Source organism: Eucyclogobius newberryi, unplaced genomic scaffold (genome assembly GCF_026437365.1).
Source record: "Eucyclogobius newberryi isolate DKJ021-1_F unplaced genomic scaffold, fEucNew1.0.hap1 SCAF_15, whole genome shotgun sequence".
NCBI classification, from domain to species: Eukaryota; Metazoa; Chordata; class Actinopteri; order Gobiiformes; family Gobiidae; genus Eucyclogobius; species Eucyclogobius newberryi.
Window position 1 is genome coordinate 18,296,259 of NW_027315779.1, and position 22,833 is coordinate 18,319,091.

At 38.7% G+C, this 22,833-nt stretch overlaps 1 protein-coding gene across 2 annotated transcripts in view; it reads right to left on the reverse strand.

The window, feature by feature from the left end:
• The window catches only part of LOC140360975 (roundabout homolog 2-like), a 121,459-nt gene extending 102,612 nt beyond the window's left edge, over positions 1-18,847 (reverse strand). The window contains exons 1-2 of one of the 2 annotated variants that reach the window (XM_072446515.1): positions 18,324-18,847; positions 10,553-10,879 (exon numbers count right to left, since the gene is read on the reverse strand). In XM_072446515.1, coding sequence (XP_072302616.1) covers positions 10,553-10,879; positions 18,324-18,378 — 382 coding nt within the window. In that variant the 5' untranslated portion in view covers positions 18,379-18,847. The remainder of the gene's footprint in view (positions 1-10,552; positions 10,880-18,323) is intronic. The other variant, XM_072446516.1, reaches the window with a different exon arrangement.
• Positions 18,848-22,833: the final 3,986 nt, after the last annotated feature.

The window sequence follows — 22,833 nt, forward strand, 5'->3', positions numbered from 1 at the left end:
GGTCTTGGTAAAGGTCCGTTCTGCAGGGTTATTGGATAAATATCTGTGCGAAATGAAAGTCATGTCTTCAGTCTTCCATTTGTTAACATATACGAAACAAACTCGTTATTGTTAATAAGCCAACATAGACAATGATGCTATCGCTAATGGCAAAAATATATTTTAAAAGAGGGGGACCTTTATTGCTTATGCTCATTGGCAGCTTGACAGAACTCAGAGAGAGGGAAGCAAACAGAGGAAAAATACACATTAGGGCAGGCAACAGATGGTACAATATAAGCAGGCTCCTAAATCAAAGACAACACTGACAGTCTGCCTCACCATGCACACGGCTGGCACCAAGAAATGATCGTTCATGGCACAAGAAGTGAAATGTGCAATTAATAACACTTTCGAACACACCTGAGAGTGGCGCCCTGGGGGTGTAAAATATATTGACTGGTTTGTTTAATATGCAATGACATCAACATGAGACTTGACGTGCTTTTATGTAATTTTCGTGACCGTGGATAACCTTTGTGTTACACTTAAACATTTTACTTTTATACATTTAATTAAATCAGTCAACAATTAGAATTTTTTTATAGGCTTGGGAAGTGATGAAAAGTTCAATGACATAGGGTATTATGGCACATTTCAGTTATAATATAGTAAGAAAGACATAAGGCATAAAGGCATCGTGCAATGTCATAATTTATGTTAATAGGGTTTGGGAAAATAGTATTAAACTTCAGCCTAAACCCTTTCGGTCAATGAAATATGGCTATGTATTCCATTTATCCATCTTCTTCCGCTTATTCAGGGCCGGGTCGTGGAGGCAGCAGTCTAAGCAGGGACTCCCAGACTTCTCTCACCCCAGACACTTCCTCATCTCCTCCAGGAAGGATCCCAAGGTGTTTCCAGACCAGCCGAGAGACATAGTCCCTTCAGCGTGTCTTTCCTGGGGTCTCTTCCCGGTGGAACATTCTATGTGTATGTGTATATTGTTTAATTTTGTTTCTATTGACTATGCCTAATCACCAAAGAAGTGTAACTAACAAAGTAAAACATTTCTAAAATACAGTTGTTTTTACACCTTGAGTCCTTCTTATTATATAGAATGAAAATATTTAACAAAACCACTTTTTGTGTAATTTGTTTTGAACGGAAAATGAGACATTTCTGGTTCAAAATGAAAAGACCAATGAACAAACCATACACAGATGGTTTAGTTTGAACCTGGTATAAACCATGGTTTATACTTACTGACCCTTATTGTAACAAGTTGGAGAACCACTTTTAATGAGATACAAATATAGAGACGAGGATAAATCATTCCAAACATGGGATGTGCTTTTATGCCTGAGAGAAGCTCGGACTTTGACTCTAAAATTATGCCAATTAGGCTAATGCTGTTTACTGCACGGTTTGAGCTCTGAATAGCTCAAAGGGGTGTCCATCATCGAGAAAAGCGCCATGACAACAAGGCAACAGACATGGACAACATCCCCACAGGAACCAAAATACCACCACAAGCAGAGGTCAGGTTTAGTCAACCTCGAGGCAACACTGAAAAGACTGAAGGCTCTTACTGTGTGAATATTCCCATGTTTACGCTTTGAAAACTGTCTTTTCAAATGCCCTATAGCGACTTATTAAGTAATTTTATATTCTTGTATAAGCACGGAGAACTGCGGAATATATTCAGGTAACATTTCCAAAGGAGCAAACCTTCACTTTCGGCAGCTGAAATGACAAAACATGGCTGACGGCACTCTATATTATCAGTCTCACTGCCGCTAATTAATCTTTAAGAAGCCAAGGCTGAAATAAAATGCATGTCAAGTGTATCTTGGAAAAAGACGCTCTCTGAGCAAGAAAATGTTTCTTTTTTTTCCAGGCTTTTAGAGAAAGTCCATGATTAGGGCTTAACTGATGCCACGAATAGCATTAAAAGGAACATATGCTGCTTGCCAAGACAAGTACAGTATTAAATAACAAGTAATAATAATGTGTTGCAGCGTGGAACATGTTCTTCCTCACTAGAAAACTCTACATAATTAAGTTATCAGCGCTCTCCAGGTGTCTGAGGTTGTGACCTTTATGACACTAAATACACAGTTTTGTTTTTTGCTTTTTTAGATTCAGACTACTTACTTTACCAAAGAACATCATGTCACTTAGAGGTACAGTACGTAACTTTTTAACCAAAGAATAACATTTAAATCAAAAGCATGTTGTTTTGTTGGATGGTTTCATTGCACTAAAATGTATTTAGAGTGAGCAGGCTTGCATCGCCACAAACCTGACTCGTACTTGGCCTTGAAGAGTCTCCTCCTGCTTGTTTCTATGGGAATGTTGTCCCTTTACTATATATTTCACAGAATGGCATAAAACATATCTATCTGCACGGAGAATGTTCTGAAATAGGTTTGAACTTTCTATTTTGCGGGTGACTTTGGCCCGGAAAGTGAAACACTGATCCGCTAAACTCACTGAAAAAGACTGTATGTCGCAGCCCAACTTGCAAAAAACAAATTGCTAAACCACTTGTTCAAAAGTGGAATTAAAGTTATTGCCAATTAAACTTTGATTGTTTCTACTCCAAGCTTATCGTGGCAATTGTTCACGCATTTGTAAACATTTTGATTCCCATTAAAACAACTGCTCGCACAGATTAGAGTCAGCGGACTGCGTCAGTGTGCGCTTGCGGTTCGTTAGCCGCCTGTTAACTGTTGATTTCATTGATAACTGCTTGACTGACTGGCTGTATTTCTAATTCACTTAGGTCCGGCCGGACAGCGGGGGGCTCTCATCTCTCTGCAGCTTGGGCCTAATGAACAACACTTCTCCCTCCCACCCCCACGCGCACCTCTCATCACATCGCTGTTTATGTCTCGCCTTGGCCTTTCCTAATAGTTTGAGCGAGCGCTTCTAATTCCATCAGTGGCCACTCTCTCTAATGATTAATGCCAGTCCGCCGGTGGCCTGGAGGTTGCGGTACTCGTTTGTTGACAGTGTGCTCAACTGTGATGCCTGACCTAACAAATTGAAAGGCGGCTCGATGCTCGGCCCAGAGTCGACTGTATACACGGGCAGCAGGTGATTGTTGATGATTAACTTCGCGCGGAGCGAACGTGGCGTGATGGGGAAAATGGCAGTAAGCGTCGCAAGTTCGGTTTATCAAAGGAGAACACAGACGGCGGTGGTAAACAAGCGGGGTTCATTTCGACGGGGAACGGCTGATGTTATCAACTGGTGTCAAATAAGGAGCAAACAGGAAATAGAGTTGAAACAAGGCTGAAAATGCCGCAGATTTGAAGCGATTGTTGTCCAGCTGTGTGTGCGTCACCACAGGACAAAGATCAATTTAGTACTTTTCACTGTCACACAGTTACGGTCAGAACATTTGAGGTGTGATATTTTGGAGTTTAACAGGTTGAAAGAGTGCTAGAACAGCCATTAATATAGTGCTTTGTTTTACACATTTTCTATGCTTATTGATTAATAGCTGTTTCCCTGCTGAAAGTATATTGTATGTTTCAGTTTGCTTTATCATTTCTTTACTTTTATTTCAAGTGACTTTTTATTTAGTTCAGCATCTTATACCAGCTTCATTGTAGTCATCCAATGTGCATTAGTTGCTTTATTTTAGAAACACAAAATCATTACATCCCATAGACAGACAAAATAACGTTAAATACTATGGAAATGACACTGAATAGGTTACATTCACAATCTAGAAGTATTATTATTATTTATGTCAAACATAAATGGGGCTAAATAACTCTATGGGAGATGTACTGTTTTTGGAGGGGATGACCAAACTTTTGATCGACAAATGCTGAACTTTATCATTATTTGTTTTGGACTGGCTCTCTTGCTTGCCAGACCAGCTAAGACCGTACTGGAATTCTATCCTGACTCTCTGATCGGTTTCTCTGATTTGTCAAACGTATGGTCTAAACAAACATGGCAACTTACGGGAAAATGGAGAGGATTTCTGCAGAATCAACAAGCAAAGCACTAAACTCTTTGTTCAATATTTTGTTCTGATACGAGCCTATTTGAGAGGAGATGTCTTCCACATTTCAGAGACACATGATACAAAGTAGCAGCTGTGGTTCGACATTAATCTCGGAGAGTTTTTTTATTATGCTTTTTATGGTCTGATTAAAAACTGCTTCTGATCAACAAACTTGCCGTTTTAACCTTAGGGCTAACAGTCCTTTCCACTGACCTGGGATTGAATAAAGGCATAACATTAACCCTTACTGTCAGAGAAGACATTGGACATTGTGCCAGTTTTTGTTTCATGTGTTTCACTGTAAAGCAAGTCAAGAAAGCTGCAACATGACACTTCAAAATGTCCATGAATACTGTGACGTCGACCTGTTCTACAGCTGCTCCCGAGACCACATTTAGATCATTTATAGCTACACAAAACATGCACAATAGGTCAAATCCTCCAGCAAAGGTAGTTCTGACCAAGCACAAAGATCAGGAGATGGGCCCCCGGACACTGCAGCGACCGCCACGAGAAGATGTCCCAGCGCCATGGAAGGATGGGTCAAATACACACATTTCTCTAAGGGGACAACAAAGTGTACCTTAACTTCACAAATCCCAAACTTTGGTTGTTGTTGCAAGTCTGGAGGTCCCCATGCAGGCCATGCTATACATGATTTGATATGGTCTGGCCACTGTATTGATTTTGTTGTCTGCAGCCGGCTTTTACTAAAGCTCTTTTCTTTATAGGCCGAGCGATTGTGAGGCGATATCAAACGCACCGCTACTTCATACAGCGCGCACAGAAGGTTAGTATAACTGGAGTAAGTAGCCTGTGTAAGTAATGCAAGAGAGCAATAAAATGTACAAAAGCATGAATATAGTTCGATAGAGGTACTTTAATAAAGAACCAGCAAATATATTGCTTTCAGATGTAAGTGGACCAGTCTAGTAAAGTTCAAGTGTAAATGCATCATGGATCAAGGCGCTTCTGTCTATCATACATTATCCACCAAGCTAAATCTAAACTTAATTTTCATATCTTTATTCGTATTCGTATTTCCAAAGCACAATCATTTTAAACGTATTGTACTCCCTAAAACTAAACCACAAACTTCAAAACGGCTCTATATATTAAAATGGCAGATTTATTAGAAGTCTGACATTTGAAACTTGCTAAGTGCCTATATGTATGCCCCGCCTAAATGTAATTTAAGAGTATGATGTTCTCCTTATCACTTTATGTTGGACATCCCTGGTATGTAAAGTAATAACACAATATTTGTTTTTGCCTGTCTGCCGAAATCGTCTGGCTTATCTGACCGATTTACATATTTTAAGCTGAGCTCCCATCTAAAGTGCTGGAGTGTTTTTGCGTCACACCGAATGAATAATGCCCCTTCAAATTTCAGTCACACTAAAGCTCATAAAATGCATGACAAACCACCAAAATTGAGCTTGTACAGCACAAATCCACCCGAGGGAGTGGCACCCCTTCTAGTTAGCTGCATTTTCTGAGCCACTGGTTGAGACACAATGCTACAGCCCATTAGAAAAAAATATGAAGAATGAGAGTGACTGTGAAGGGAGAGGTTTCTGAGCTCCACTTGCTGTCAGAGCATCCCCACAGCACTTTCATCTGTACATCCCATGCTTCTCCTCCACCCGGAGCATGGCATGACAACTGCGGCAATATCGACAGCCTTGCAATCCCCTTAAGAAATAATGCAGCTACACAAGCAAGAAGCGACGAGACAATGAGACAGTGGAACAGAGAGAAGCGAATGGTGCCTCTGTTGTGCAGTGAAACAACAAGAATACAGCTGTTTGAGTCGTGTATCAAAGTGTGAGAGTGCTTTGCAAGTCATGTTCAAAACCCTCTGCTTATTCTCACATTATTAACAATCAGGACTGTTCTGAATCCTAATAGAGCTCCTGCACCCACGTTGGTCTAAAAACCTATCAGATTAAACATGACCAGGCATAAATAGATGTGTGTAGATTCTACAATATCTGATTTACTCTTCACCTTATTGCATCCTCAAAAAATGTGGCTGGAGATGTTTATACTTTATTATAAAACCCTGCACATATACAATGTTTGCTGATTCAAATAAAATGGTGTGATCTTTATAAAATAGTGGGAGGAAAAAATCTTACTCTACTCATAATTCAGTCATACTAATATAATAATAATAATAATAATAAACAGCCCAGAATCGTTGTCATGTTGTGAGCGCGACGACAACTGCAGGAGCTCTATCGTAACTCCAGGATCTCTGAAAACGGATTCCGCAGCTATGTTCAGTCATTTGTTCATTGTTTTTCCACACCGTCTGCAGTGAACATGGTGAGAATAAAATATACTCAACAATCCTTATTAATAGGACTAGGGCGTCGCTATTTTATGTTGAAAAGTTACAGTCGAGCAGTCAACATTAGTAAACAGAACAAATGTGTGACGAGAATGAGTAAAAAAGGTGCCGCGTGGATTGAGAGCAGCTTATGAATGCAAGGCAGATGTAGGCCACAATGACGCCAAGCAGAAAATTAAAACCTCTGACTTTTTGGCGGATTCCAGGCAATTGATTGTGACAGTGAACGAGGAATACACAGTGAAATGCACACAATTAAAATCCTCCTTTGTCTTTAAATGAGAAATTAATGATGTGCTTATGTGAATCATGCACTCTTTCTATATCCAATTGAATTTAATTGAAGTAGTATTTGCCATATTGAAAGTGTGTATTTGATTCCTCTGCTAATCAGAAGTTTAAATTATAGTATGCTGTAGAAATCAGCATGTGCAAACAAATTATACATTTATAAATGCCCAAAATGTGGTTCAAGTTGTGCTGTTCAAATTTGCTTTCTGTTAACATGTGCAGTAAAATACTACTTTCAACCAAGGCAGTATTAAAATATAGTGAACTATATAGCAAGTTTTAACACACATAACACACAGAATAAATGTGTTTTTTTCATTAATAAAAGGTTTTGCACTCTCACAGTTCACAAAGTATCCGCTGAATTAGACAAATAAGTTTTGAAAGGCCAGAATAAAGAAACTAAAATAAAAAGTAAAGCTATGAATAAATTCGTTTTTTGGATTATTTCGCTTCACTGTTTGTTGGGTTAAACATGCAACTTCTGTTCTTTGTAAGTGACTGGTTTATATTTTAGACTGTGTCCTCAAGTCCTCCTACTCCTTTCAAATGCGACTATATTCCGATACATCCACTTGTGTGTGCCATCTCTTTCATTGAGTCATTTCCATCTTTCCAGCTTTGCAAAGTGTGTTCTTGCAGTAGTAACACTTACAAAGCACCCTGAAAATGAATTCTGCAACTATAAAAAAACAACTTGAGTATACTGTTTTACGGTGCGCTGGAAAATCCCCACAACAACTCCCTGCAAAATCGGTTTTCCACAGTCATTGTACTCGTGAAGTTTGCCTCTATTCAGCGTAGCAGCTTCAACATGGCTCTGCTGACAGCCGAGCGACAGTTTGGGGTCTCTCTCCGGGTTCTTTATTGGAGGGATTTGCTCAATATCTTCTACAGCAGTGTACTGTTTCCAAGCATGATTGCATATACTGTAAGCTTCAACAGTAAAGGCTTATCTTCTGGGCCAATCAATGCAGGATCCCTTAACACTCCTGTGCCAACCGCAATCTGTACCATTATTTTCAAGGTATTTCAGCTTTGTGCTATTGATTTTAAAGGAAGAAAGCGGGAAGCAAGTGAGCAGAATGTAAACAAAGGTGTGTAATGTGGAAAAGCCAATAGACAAAGACACAATGTTGGGAACAAATGATATGTGATAATATCTTGTCCCCATTAGATCATTTTTAGTATTTCTGTCTTTTATGAATAGCGTTCATCAGAAAAAATGAAAAAAATAATAATAAGCACCATAAATCATATAAGGGTCAGTCTATTCTAGGGCTTATCGAGGCAGAGGTTTTCAAGTCAATTATGGCAGGAAAAGCGAAGCACTGGTGAGCGATCCAATAATGTCAAAGAAAAGCTATTTGCACTCAACATTTTATGGGGCTGTGGTTTTAACTGCAGGATTAAAATTAGTTAAAGAAGAACAGCAGAGAGCCAAATCTTTACACAAACTGCACCTGAATTGTGACTAAACTGGGACTAAATCTGGAACTAAACCTGGACTAAATCAAAACCAAACCAGGAAAAGACCAGGGGCTGAACCACCAAGTCTCAGGACTAGGAATGTCAAGATGATTTGATGAATCAATTGTGATGATAAGTTAATTGTAAGAATTAAAAAAATAAATCAAAAATAGGTCATTATTTCAATTGAATCTATTATATTTATCCATCTATCTATCTATCAATCTATCAAAAAAAAGAGAGATTAGAGCATATTAACATTGTCATGTATAAGTTAGAAGTTTTCATAAAGCTGGTCCCAGACTTGAAGAATAGATTAGACAATGTGAATTATACAAAGTTAAGGATTAAACTGTTTGGTCATTTGTAAAATTGTGATGTTTCTTTGAGATTAACATTTGACATTCCTAATCAGGACTAAACCATGACCCAACCAGGCTGCTAAGAGTAGCAGCTTGAAAATGTATGCAACCAGCTAAGTGACACTAATTGTTGCATAAAATCATATTATAATTGGTCAGAAGACAAAATTAATAGGAAACATTTCTAACAAACTTCTCTGAATAACTAAATGTGTCTGGCTGGCTGTCTAGGCCAGCAGTCTGGTGGATTGTGAATTCCCATAGCTGTCTGAAATGCCTCAGTAGAATTGTGCAGGCATTTTTCAGACATTTGAGAGGTCAGCTTAAAACATTTTCTCTCCTCTAAAACAAATAAGAAAACATGCTTTGGTACACTTTCCACATTTGCTTTCTAGCTATCAAATTCATGTAAGTATGTACATTAAATTAAGCATGGCGTTCCTAAGGTGACTCTGGCTAAGACACTCTATTCCAGTTGTCATGTGTCATAGTATGAGTAGGATCTGATCTCCAATTCTGAGTGTTTTGGGTCTGGTGAGCTTAGCATGTTGTCAGTGCACCATGTGTGTGAATACAGCTAGTGAGACCTGTTTACATGACCTGTTTGAGTAATGTATGGGCAGCACTGTAAACGGCTCGGGGGAGAGAGGAAAACAGAGAGGGGAGTAGAGTGTCTAAACCTCGCTCGCTCTCTTCCACTATTTGGATTTGGAAAGCTACATCCCGCTCCCAGCCAGTTCTCTCCCTGTGTGGGAAGGAGGAAGAGACGCTCTGGGCTATCCGCATTTCCATTATGTGCTAAACTGAGCTGATTTCTTGCCATGAACAAGACGCAGACACACACACGCTTGGACGCACACATGCAAAGGCAGATATACATGCATGCACGCACACATCACAACACCCACACCGCTCTGGGCTTCTCGCTTTCACTGGGATGTGCTACAAAAAAACAGGAAGTTGGGAATTCTAAACAAACAGAATAAAACAATTGAAACACAAAACATTTACTGAACCTTTGCCCTTTTGTGAGATTGTGTTTGTTTCTAGAGTCAGAATGAGCACTTTAAAGCAGATGTGTTGGAGTATGGACAAAGCAATCGTGAATCAACAAGCTGGGGACTTAGCATTAACATTCAAAATGGTCAGAGCAGAACTGTATCCTAATATATTTTTATCTTTTGATCGAAAATGATTCAGAACATTCATTCAGTTCAGGAAAGTGCATCGGTGTGATTGTAAAATAGCAGCTTTTTTATTCCATTTGGATGTTATATGAGTTCATAGGGATGTAACAATATCCAAATATCACGGTACGATATTATTAAGATATGTAAATCATGGTATATTTTAGATACATCACTTTTAAGTTGGCTTGACAAATCTTTGGTGCTATCTTTACTGCCATATTCCAAAGACTCAAAGTCACTGAATGTAACTTTCTGGAGGTGCCATATACATAATTGCATGGAATTCTCAATGACAAAAGACACATTTTATGCCGTACCGTGGAACATTATATACAGCAAGTGGAAGCTCCTCCTGGCAGAGTAAGAATCAGTTTTGTAGAGACGCAAGACACTTTTTTGTGTGTGCAATAAAAACATAACATTAAAATAACACTAAAAAGCAAAGTTATGGTCTATTTCTTGGCTCAAAGGGTACATAATGGGCCTTTAAATGTTTAGTTACAGTTACGTCTTCAAGCACTGAAATAGACCAAAGGATCATGGTCTTTGTAGTTCCCTTAGTTTTTGGCTGTTGCTGCATCAAAATTAGGCATTTAAGCAGTATTTTGGTTGTTGTTACATCCCTAGATGGTCAATATGTTTTTTGTATCATTGCGTGCATGTTAACTGTGATCAAGAGCTGTGTCTCACTTCTAATGTAGTCTAAATAATGAAAGGTAACGGTAAAAGGGTAATAAGCAAAGTAAATGAGTAACAATGTGAATGGGAAATAGCAACACTACAGTATATTATGTGAAGACCACTTCTGTTTACAGTGTGTTGTGCTGATATTACTGCCCCACATTCCCCAACTTGTTGCCCAAGGACACAGACTTACATGCGACTTCCAGAGATGCGTTGCGACTCACAGCCTCCCCCAGATAGTTACGGGCGACGCACACATACGTGCCGTCGTCAGGTTTGCTGCGTCGGCCGTGGACGATGCGGAGGAAGAAGAGCGAGCCACTGGGCAGCAGCATTCGATGTGAGCGTGAATTCTCCCGGTCGGTCTCCACGCGCTCCCCGTCTTTGTACCATTCCACCGTGGGCGTGGGGCGTCCCTCTGCCTTACAGTTTAGGGTGGCTGGTTCCCCTTTGGACACAATCAGGTCAGAGGGGTGCTCCACGATGCGAGGGGGGGAGTCCTCTTGACGCACACGAGACCCTGCAGGGAGAGTGAACAGAGCCGACTGTTATAGAGAGACATAAATAATGCATTTTAATTTTCTTCAGCAGCACAATGGTGATTTCCAGAGCTGTTCACTATTACAAAAGCAAACCCGGTTGTGCATATAATTATCCTTTCACTGACTGTTTTTTTAATAAAGCAAAGAGTTAATTTTCAATCACAAACTTTTTGTCGATTCCGCTTAAATTCTGCTGACAGACTCGGGGCAAGAAAAGTTTAGGCCAATATCTCACACAAAAGAGAATCACCCAGATCTGCAGACGTTGTACAAACAGCGAATGGTATTGTAATCTATAGTGAAAGTCAATTCTGCACCCACTTTTCATGGACTGCTCTACACAAGAGATACTATAGCGCTTTTCTTACTTACTTCACACAGACAAGAGCTGAGGAGTCATTACATCTCATTAGCTTTTTCATTAACACGTCCCATCAAACACTGGTATCATCAAACGTGTTGTCTTAGAGGCTGCTTACATTTGGTACTATTACACAAGGGAAAATACTTTCATTCCTCTTTCCAGCTTCATAAGACACAGATTTTAACCTAAGTAAATCCTTTGCAAATGTCACCAATTCTGAGAAGTCATAAAATGTATAACCTCGAACCAGATATTTTTATTCATCCATCTAAACCACGGCCAAGTCTAATGTTGATGTTAATGCCACCTTTAAATGTCACAGCAGAGTGACCCAAATGCATCCGTACACTGTTTGTTTGAAGATAGGACAACATCACAACCGCCATCAATCGCACAGTGGGAGAGCAGCAGACAACAATATTGCTGTTAAAAGCCATGTGGATTCTGTGTGCGGTTTGGAAAATAAACTTGTAGATTTGGTTTGGTCCCATTCTCGTTGTGGTTTAGTCCTGATCGAGTCTGGGTTAATAGTTGGAAAATAAATTCTGTCGTCTTTATGATGATGATTTACTTGTATTTTTCTTCCAAGACAGAGAAAGAGAGAAGAGGCAATACTGAATATCAATATATCAATACTGACCAAAGTATCAAAAATAATTGTTGACTCTCTCTTATTATTATAATTTACATTTGCTATCGGTTTTCAGCCATAGTATTACTTGTGTCTTTATTGTTTGCCAGTCAAATTTTATAGCACAGTAACAGTGGCAATATGACAATGTTTACTGGTGATTTTCATACTGGATTAGGGCGAGTATTATTCTTAAAAAAATGGTAAATGTGTTATATCTCCATGAGTGATCACCATAATTACACTTTTGGTTACTTTTCTAGTTCCTTTATATTGCTGATTATTACTATTACTTATTACTGCTACATAGTAAAGAGCTATTAGCCTCCCAGGCAAACCATCACAAGAACATTTTTAACAACATTTTTAACAGTGCATATCATACATCATCAATTAACTGCAAATATTCAACTTTCATTTAAAGAAAGACAAGGGGGTTACAACCTTAGAGGAACAAAAATCTAAACCTGCTAGAGTACGCACCACCAGGAAATGTTTTTGTGTATTATCAGTATGTGGGGTGAGGCTATGGAACCGACTGAAGGTGGAGCCTAAGATCTGTCCAAATACATAATTAAGCAATAGATAACTTAAAATAACTATACAGGCGTGATATACTGGCATGTTACAATACATGAGATGACACAGAGATGATGGAAATGGTCGTAAAATGTACGTAAAATGGTCAATCCAGATAAAGAAATAACATGAAGACTTAAAAGGAAGCTGGATGTAATTAGTTGTAGTTTGCTCTGGGGAAAAGGAGTGGGATTCAACAGGTTTACACATCTTCTCATTCCTCCCCTCTAAACTTTCCAATTACACTGCCTTCCAAAATAAAAGGTCGATACCTAAATTCAACTAAGCAAATAGGTACAAGCCTCCTGTTGGAGGATTGCTGAACGGGTGATTGCCTTTTACCTGCAACACTGTTTTTAAACTCAACTGATGCAGTAAAAACAACCGTGTGGAAAGACAAATCCTGTGTTCATGGAAAAGATGTCAGTTAGGGTCATGGGACTACAGATGGAAATGAGCTATTTAGCTACAATCTGGTGGGAAACATCTTTCACAAGCTTAATGTCTCTGTACATTGTCCTTTCAAATAAAGCCTAAACTAAACTGAACTAAATCATTGGTATGAAGCAGAGAAAACATCAAAGGAGAAGCAGAAAGTAATCTACTGCAGATCTGAACCCCAGTGAGAGTGTTTGGGACGAGCTGGAGAAGGCTTTGTGCAGTGGTCACTCTCTCACACTATCAATAGAAGATCTTGATGAAAAACGAATGCAACACTGGATAGAAATTAATCTTTTGACATTGCAGAAGCATGTGTACTGTAATCAAAGTTAAAGGCGGTCCTACGAAATATTAGAGCGTGTGACCTTTTTTTTCTGGGGCGTCTTTTTGTTTTTTTTGACAGAAAGTGTAGTTGGAGATGGGCAATACTGACAAAAAATAACTCAATATCAACTCAGTATCAATACCAATAGTGTTTTTATTTATTAACCTTTATTTAACCAGAAAAGTTTCACTGAAATCTATTTTTCAGGGGAGTTATTAGCTATTATGTCACTCCAACCAAACATAGTAGTAACATATAAGTTGAGATTTGATTATCAGACACATGTGAAATATTTGTAAAATTAATCTCAAAAGTACTAAAATATCCCCTTGTTATCAAGTACAGACAGATGAAAAAGTGTCAGAGAAGAAGCTGTGTTTAGAATGTTGAAATATTTATAACAATTATATCTGTGTCTTTTAACCTCAAAACAACATATTTCTCTCTATATAAATCTCTGACTAATGGCAGATCTTCAGTGATCTCTGCTTAAGACCCATAGGTCACTACTAGACCATTGCGATGCTCTAGTAGTAGATGCTTAAATAACATGAGTGCCCAAATAAAAGTTAAAAAAATTGCAAAGCCCGCCATCATGTTATTGAGTGGAATAATTAATAGATGAAAATATCCAGGCTTTTTAGTTGTTGTTGACCAATTCAGACAGTCTTTAAATGTTAAGAGGTTTGTTGACAAAAAGCATTCCATTAACTGGCGCCAACACACTAAACAGTAGCGATACATAATGTTTTTAACAGGCTTTTAAAACCTTGTACATATGTCTAGGGGTGAACAGCATTCGTGTGGGTCCCTGGAGACACACAAACAAACACACATTTTGTGCAATAGTCACTCCTTAATTGGATGTCCCATTATCTAGCTCTCCTCTAATGTACAGTTTGGGATTTGCTCGGTCTGACAAGTGAATATAAATTAGACGATTTGGGTGGCACAGTGGTGGGTGCACTGTCATGTCGGCACACTAGGCAGAGTTCAATGGGGTGCTGTCACTCGGTTATGGACCGTGATAGACTGAAGACCCTCTCCACAGAGCCGCTTCCATTTGCGTCTGTGGGGACTCGAGACACCATGACCTTGAATATGAATGAGTAGAGATAGAAGACATGAATGGAGGGGTAATTGTTTTGTCTATGTGGCCCTTGAGGAGAGAGATTTGCCACAATCAAATCCACATGTCTTGTTGACTTCAATGAGGCCACCATGCTCAAAAACCTAATGACCAGAACTGCGACGTAATACACAAAGAAACCAACAAAACGAACTTTAGAGTCATCTTCTTCCTTACAACAATGGTGAGGAATCCATCGACTATCAACAATCAATGTGTGTCTTTAACAGAACTACGTTATTCAGGATTAGTATATTTAGAGGAAACTAGTCCTACCTTCGGGTGAGCATTATTGAATGTCAGACAATATTGTGTAAATCCATCAGAAATGTGTTTAATGAGGTTTACTTATCAGATTAAATACTTATTAGATAAAACTGTCTGTAAATGAATCACAAGCGAACATATACCTTATACCCTTATTTGAAAGGCTCATCTTTTACTGCATATATATAGTATATCTACTCGATCTTCAAAACATTTACAATACTGTCTACATTTCAATATACTGCGCACTTCTAGCCTTTTCAAATAGTTTTTGTAACTTTGACTTGCTATAATTGTGCAACCATCAAACATTATGCTTGAATTTAATTATTTGAGCTTTGTCCAAGGTGCTGAAGCTTCACAAACTCTTACAATACTATATCCATGTATGAAAGATCTCTCCTAACACTTAGTAGACATTTCATTAGTTTTTATTTTATTATATTTTTCAAATGTCTCACTAGAGATCAAATTTCATAATCCGCTTAATAACTATAACCTGAAAACATAGCCTTATTATGAAGCCTCGTAGGTGGAGGTAATAAGAGCTTTAGGCAACTCAAATCAATTCCCAATCAATATTAAAGACTTAATCAATATAAACTAGGCCTGAATTCAGAAATTGTGCAAACTATGTTACATAAAAATGTCAAGCCAAAGCAACAATATAAAATATTGTAAATAATATCTGTAAATATTACAGATTACAGTTATTCAAATAGTCCAGTATAATTAGCCAATTTGACGTGTAATATGTACTTGGACTAACTGCCACTTATTCTTTTTAGCCTTTTTTTTGGAAGCTATTATGTGTGGGATTGTATTTATTATCCTGCTAGTAATGTAGTCATTGCCAAATAGCTCAGAAATAAAATTTTATGTCAAGCTGTACTTTGGAGATTGAGCGATTGTTATTTGAGGCCCATGCATAAACATGTCCTGCTCAAACAGGAAGAAAACATAAATAAAAATGACTAGGAACCATTGGGAGGTTTCTGACAATGAAATATGTGAGAGAAAAATCCTTATTTGAGCCTCTAACAACCTATAACAACCATAAATAGTTACTTAAGCAAATGGGTTTTAATCAATCCTTCAGCGCAATCAAATCGAAATAGCAAATTTAATGGTTGCAATTAGCAAATCCCAACAACTGCAATTATTTAAGTACTTAGCAAACAGCAAAACATCTTGCTAACTCTGTAGTTAGACCCTTGTTCTGGAAGTCAATTCAAAATGAATGAAGACATCCAAAGAAAACAGAATGTATTCTGTGTGTTTTATTTAATGAAAAAAAAAAATTGCAGCAAAAAGAGGGAAGACATAAGTCCACCAGGTGCAGAGTCACAAACAATCGTCCCCAAAAAGGGCCGTGCAGATTATAGTTTTTATACATAGGTCTTCACATCCCACGGGAAAGTAGGAGAGACAATGAAACCAGTTTGTACTGGCCACAAGAAAAACTTTGTTATAATAGCAGTATCTCCATTTTAGAAGTTTCTCACAAACCAAAAAGCTTAATTCATTCACTCATTTCCCATTACACACTCTACAAACATATGAACTGCTAAATATATACATATCATATTTTTAGCATTTCAGAACATTTCAGTCTTATCTCAAATGTTAATGCTCAAGTTTAGAATGTGCATATTTTTTTCGTTCTGTTTTTATTTCAATGTTTTCAAACAAAATCCATCTATTAGAACATAAATCGCAAATTGAATAGAAAATGCAATTAGGTATTTTGCCATAAATCTTTCAGTTCCAGCACAAAACACTGTCAAATCACAAAACATTCTTATTGGTAACAACATTTGGTCTAAATTGTGTTATAAATTGTGGTCTAAATTGTGTATTAAACCAAGGAACAATCACAAATGTATAGACAATGAGCAAAGTACTACACTCAATACTGTAGCAACTAGGCAGTCTCACCTCCACCAAGGCACTGGTTCTATCTCGCAATGGTCTCAGGTGTACCTAAACATCAAACTATGCAGAAAACTTATGTGACAGCTTCTTCCATGATCATGTTTTTACTGACTCTTTGGTCAGATGCTGTCCATGGTGCTGTCCTGTCCATGGTGCACATCAACAGCACAGGACAAAAAACTCATCATTATTTTTTTTAATACATTTTGCCGTTAATTTCACTTTCAGGAGTTAGCGTGCCAATGTAATGTCCTCACTGTCCTTTGACGGCTCTAAATCCAAGTTATTGAAGTGTCCTTTGTCATTTTGCATTTTACGCTGAATGAATGATGATAATGTCAATATTTCCTCATTAAAACGTGGTCGGATGTAATAAACAGCATGCGCTAATTCTTTAGTCGACTGCCAATAAAACACTTGGAGAAGGGCATAACAATGGCAACTAGAAAGTGTCTCAACCACAATCTACTTACTGGATCAAGTGGGTGGACTGAAAGTAATTATTATTTATATGCAATAAATGTCACAAATGTGTACCTCATTTTATAATTTTGAATGTTTCCAGTGGATGAATGTGCAAGACTAGTACGGGATTGGCCCCAGTAGCATGCACTTGTGCCTATCAGTGGCTGCAAACCCTGTATAGGACAAACACTCATCCTCCCTAACGGCCCATAGATTATCTATAGTGTTGCCAAAGGAATAATCAGTCATGCGCTGCCAATTAACATATCCTAGAGGCACCGTCTCACAGATGTTTCGCTCAATTGGAAAACACCAAATCAGGCTCAAATGTTTACCAAAATCCCAGCTTAATTAACTAAACTGCCAAATCGGCCACATCTTCTAATAACATCCCTGTGATTAGTCTGGGTTCTATTGTTCAAATGTAGCTGACAGTGACATAGATTTGTGTTGCAAGACAATAACAGTATTAAGATGTGTTATGAGTGGGCAGTCAGTTTCCAAACATAATGCATAGCAAAATAAACAAAAAAACTAGAATTGTGTCTCAAAATAATGTGGGAACTGTAGGGAACGACCATAGGCACCACCTAGATCCATGTAACACACTGACACACATTCTAATTGTGCCACTTCAGAGCTGAAGGGCTACACAGCATTTCACAGGGAGAACATTGGGAGGTATGGAAGATCATAGCTTCTTTAAGAGAAGATTTAAACACTTACAAAGACTGAACTTATGCTTAAACATCCAGATACCAGTAACCAAATGAGTGGACTGAACATGTCTTTGCAAATTCCCACACAATTTTTTTATTGTCCCATGTAATGAAATGACTCTGCATAACACAAAAACATACCAGTATGTAAATCAAGATATACGGTTCAGTCTGATGAATAAATAATGGATTCAACGCTTCAAAACATTACAATTGCAGGGTTTATATAACTGCCTTGATGTGGTGCAAACAAAAGCAACAGTAAAGCTGTCAGGGACTGTATTTAAGTAATAAATGTGTTCAATTATGGCAGTCCTCATGAATAAATAAACTTTCATTAGCCACACAGCCCAGCCTGGAATCATCAAGGCTTGAATGGGACTTAATTAGCATTGCTTTTGTGCTTTTAGATTGTCTTTGTAGAAGAATGCACAAGATTTCCCAATTCACTGTTGCGGTTGGAGTGCGTTATCATACACTTGACCATGGGCGCTTTGCTTTGGTGAGAACTACAGCTACTGTCTTGAAAGGGAAGGTTTAAAACAAAAAAAAAGCTTGAGAACTTACCTTGTGTTTGGGTGTACAGAAGTCCGTAGAGAAAGATACAGTGTAGAGGACCCATTCTGGCATATTGGCCCCGTATCAGCTTATCGGTGCATGGAATCCACTCTCACGAAAACAATCAATTAAGAAATCAATCCACCTTTCACTCGAGTTTGGAGCGTTCAAACTTAGAGAGCCAAAACAAGCAAAACACTCAAAATGTAACCTTCCATGTGCCCATTCTTGCTCTCCAAACGCTTTATCTCCGAGAGAGCGCGGTTCAGGGTCTGCTCTGTCTCCCGCTCTCTCTCGCGCGCGCGTTGGAAATTTCTGCAGTCACCAATTGTAAAAACATTCACCGTCTGACGCCCAAAGACATCCCCAATTTACAGCTGCTCAGTCCGCTTCACAGTGTCCCTTCACTTTGGTGGGAAAAAAAGCAAATCGCGGGGAAGTGTGTCCATCCTGGCGCGGGACAAGTTGCAAGGGGGGAGAGATGAAAGAGAAGATGGGAGCGAGCCAGAAGTGAGAAGCAGTTGCTGCGCCGCGAAAAGGCACCAGCAGCAGCAGCAGCAGCATCAGCATCAGCATCAGCATCAGCATCAGCATCAGCATCAGCAGCAGTCCGCGAGAGGCAGCCCCTCCTCTTTGCTCCGCGCACACGCCGCCGCCACCGCCGCCGCTCCCGCAGCTGCCCGGGGAAAGGATGCGTCTGCTGCTGCCAGTGCACTCCGGCTCCGCGCCCCGAATCCGACCCGGAGCAAGGGGCAGTTAGTGAAAGTGTACTCCCGGAGATTGGAAGGATAGTTTCGGAGGTAATGACGTCTGGACACTTCTCAGTTCAGGAGTCAATTTGGCACCGTATGCGTCAAAATGCGTGAAGATTACAGGCGTTTTATGCGTTAACAAATGATTTACAAAAGCAATAAAAAGACATCCGGTGAAGTTACGGCAAATATTGTCCAGCATAAACGTCACATCTAGTCCAAAGTTTGTCCAATGTTCAAATTTTCCAATGAATGTTGGAACAGAATATTTCCCCCCCAATCATTTGACAAAACGTCTCAAAACGAAAAAGCAACAATTTTGACATTTTAAGGTGTAAATGCTTTTCGATTACAAAATATTACATTTAAAAAGTAATTGATGTATATTGTGTGGTAAAGTAATACATCTGTTGGTAAAATAAAAAAATTAAAATAAAAGTATTTGTCAAGTAAAACCTACAAATCTAGATTTTGTTATTTTCTATTAAATAAATTGAAATAATGGAAAATGCAATGCTACTCATTAACAAAACCACCTTGATTTTTCATATTTTGTAATATTCTGAGGTTAAGCTCAGTTTCTCCATTGAAATCAATATGTACCACTTTTTGTTTACGAACGTAAGGGTATATTAACCTAAGGAAACATGAGCATAAGACATTCCTCAAATCCTCTCAGACTTGACTTTTTATATGGTCAATACATACATTATTTACTCTCATTCTGGTGTTAATAAGCAGTTCTCTTTTCTGTAAATTACTGCGGCAGCAATGAGCAGCCCATTCCTATATGTCATATAAAAAGCTTCCATTGTCTCTTAAGAGGATTTGATCAAAACTAAACATGCACTGCCCTCATTATAAAGGATTTAATCATTTAAAATGTGGATCAGGCACTGACCAATCACATGTTAAGACAAGCTCTCATTGGTTTGTCAACCTTGAACCTTGATAGTAGAGTTGGGACAATAAATAAATAATATTCTACATTGAATATTTTTCAACACAAATCTCACAAGTCTTCCAAAAATCAAATTCGAAACGCAATAATTGACAATCAGCGTTTTCTTCCTTGACAGATTGTTGAACTTTGATGAACATTTTAATCAAATTAATGTCCTTTCAAGCACTTGTCCTTCACCAGGCGCCTTCCCAATTTTCTTTCACTGTGTCCTTGATCAACACGAGCAAAAACAAACACAAATATTTAAACCAGGGCTATTCAACTACATTTGACTGTGTTGCAGATTTTTGGAGCGCCATGGAGGCTCACAAATATATCATAAGACCTTCAATAATGATAATATAACTACAACGGCTATATTTAAGTAAATAATAAATACAAAACAGGGAATTATCAACCGGAATTAGTTTAATCACGGTTTACCAAACTAGACTAATACCAGTCTGGTCTAAACTATCCCAGATTTAAACCAAGTCTAAAACAGAACTAACCCAGAACCAAACCAGATCCAAAACGGGATCAAACCAGATCTAAAGCGGAATTAAACAGAACTAAGGAGAAAGATGCTGCCAGAACTGTTTCATTGCATGTATCGTCCCACATAGTCCATATCCCTAAACAAATTGGTCTGTACACTTGGCTGCCTAAGGTTCCACAAGTTCAGCCTTTAAACCAATGCTTCTGCTCATGGTGCGTTCAAGGCTGTGGGAGAAAAAGCCATTACAGAGGTGTGCATCTGTGCGGACATGGCCCAGCGCTCCGGGTGCTTTTCCCAGCCTGCAATGCTCGCGTCAATACTACGTCAATACGGTCAATAACATTATAAATGCCGTGTTGGGGCGTGAGATGAGAGTGAGATGGACTGTATCAGATGCTATTGATCAGCAGAGTGAAATTAAACCATTTTGGGCCCGGTGTTCACAGCAGTAGATCGAATCATAATTGTGGGCGATGGCTAAATCGAGGTGTAAAAGTGAACGCAATCATTCAAATTGAAAAGATCTCATCCATCAGAGGGCGACGTCCGTGTGTTCTTTTTGCACCGTGATTGTTCTTCGGCAGCTGTCAAATTCACGGTGATGGTAAAGACAGAACGGTGCAGGTGTAAGGATAAATATGGAGAGTATATGCAGAGTATTTCTGAGACAGAAATGTTAAGCAGAATCATAATTACCATTCTTTCATTCATTCCAGAGGGGAAATTCTCTTGCTTATAGACATGCAACCGACCAGCAGAAGAAAAATAAGAAAGACTTAAAATAAAACACTAATTAACTATCAGTAACACATCAGGGATAATCTTACAATTTATTTTCATTAATGTAAACATGCTCCTACTCATTCAAAAGACTGCAGCTTTACAAAAATGCCTGTCAAACAAATAATTGATTTTAAAACGTGATTATTGTTTTTAAATCCTTACATGGTTTAGTTCTGTCTTGCTCTAACATGCTTATGTTTTAGAATGTACTCTGCTCAGATCATACAGTCCCGTATTACTGGAACTTAGCTTGAGTTTTAGCTTGATTTAAATGTAGTTTTTAACTGAACGGTACATATATTATTACATGATTTTACTCTGTGTTCTTGAAATGCATTTGTTATTGCACTGGCACATTCATCTTTACCATTAGCTTTGACACATGTGGTCTCGATGACACCAAACCTCGCAGGGTGCACTTAATGTATGCACAAAACATAGAAAATATTAAGTGTTAATAATTGGAAAAATCTCAAGAGAATATTTTCTTACATAAAATGTTTATGCCTCATCAAAATGCGCCCATGACCTTGTTCTTTTTCTGTTGCGCGTGGAAAACATCCTTGTATAGCTTTGAAAATTAATTGTCCACTACCTTGAAAGTGAACAATGAATACTAATGAAAGAAAATGTTTGTGGTGGTGAAAGTCTCACAATCTTTAGTAGTATGTACCAGTAATATGTTTTTTGGTTTGTTTTGTCACCAAATACTTGTTATATATTTTAACATTGGTAAATGCCTCGATGGAAGTCTACACTTTAAGGATATAACAACATCCAGTAGTGGGAAGCTGCCCTAGTTTATTTCACAGCAGAGGTTCTAATAAATTATGTTTTGATGTTTTTGTGGCCTCAAATGCTTCTCTAAATTAAATTTCCCAGCCTGCACCACACAACGTATTGAAAATTTGAAATGTCCATAACTGACTATATTCAACACAGGCTTTGATATGAAAAAGAAGAGCTGGCATGTGGTGAAAATAAATCTGTAAATGCATTTGATGTCTGAAATCGGGTCAGAAAAGAGGGAAATTCATATGGCAAGGTGATTGGCTGTTTACCTTTGAAGTGGAATAAGATAGGAGATGCGTGGAGACTGGGCTGGTGCACACAGAGACGGTCATGTATCCAGGCAACATGGGATTCTGCCGCTTTCCCGCCACAACGCCCAAATCAAAAGGCCCACTGGCTCTCATCAATCTCACCCTCGCTCCCCGCAACCATCACAGGGACCAGACAGAGTCAAGGTCACAAGTTTGGTGCGCACCATTACCTACTCATAAGCGTGTTTGTCCAAGCCAGGAACGCCGGAGGTAACAGATGGTGAGTGTGACACCGGGCAGTGGCACAGAGAGGCGACGCTGAGGAGACATGTGTCCGGACTCCTGCCCAAATCTGTCGGTGTGCAAGAAGTGAAGTGCTGTGCCTCTGTGCGGTCTGCAAGTGGAGGCCCCAAGTTCGTCTGTGGTAGAATATAACACGCTTCAGTTCGAGGGAATGTTCTTTTTCCTATTCAGAAAACGTACTGTCACCACCACCACC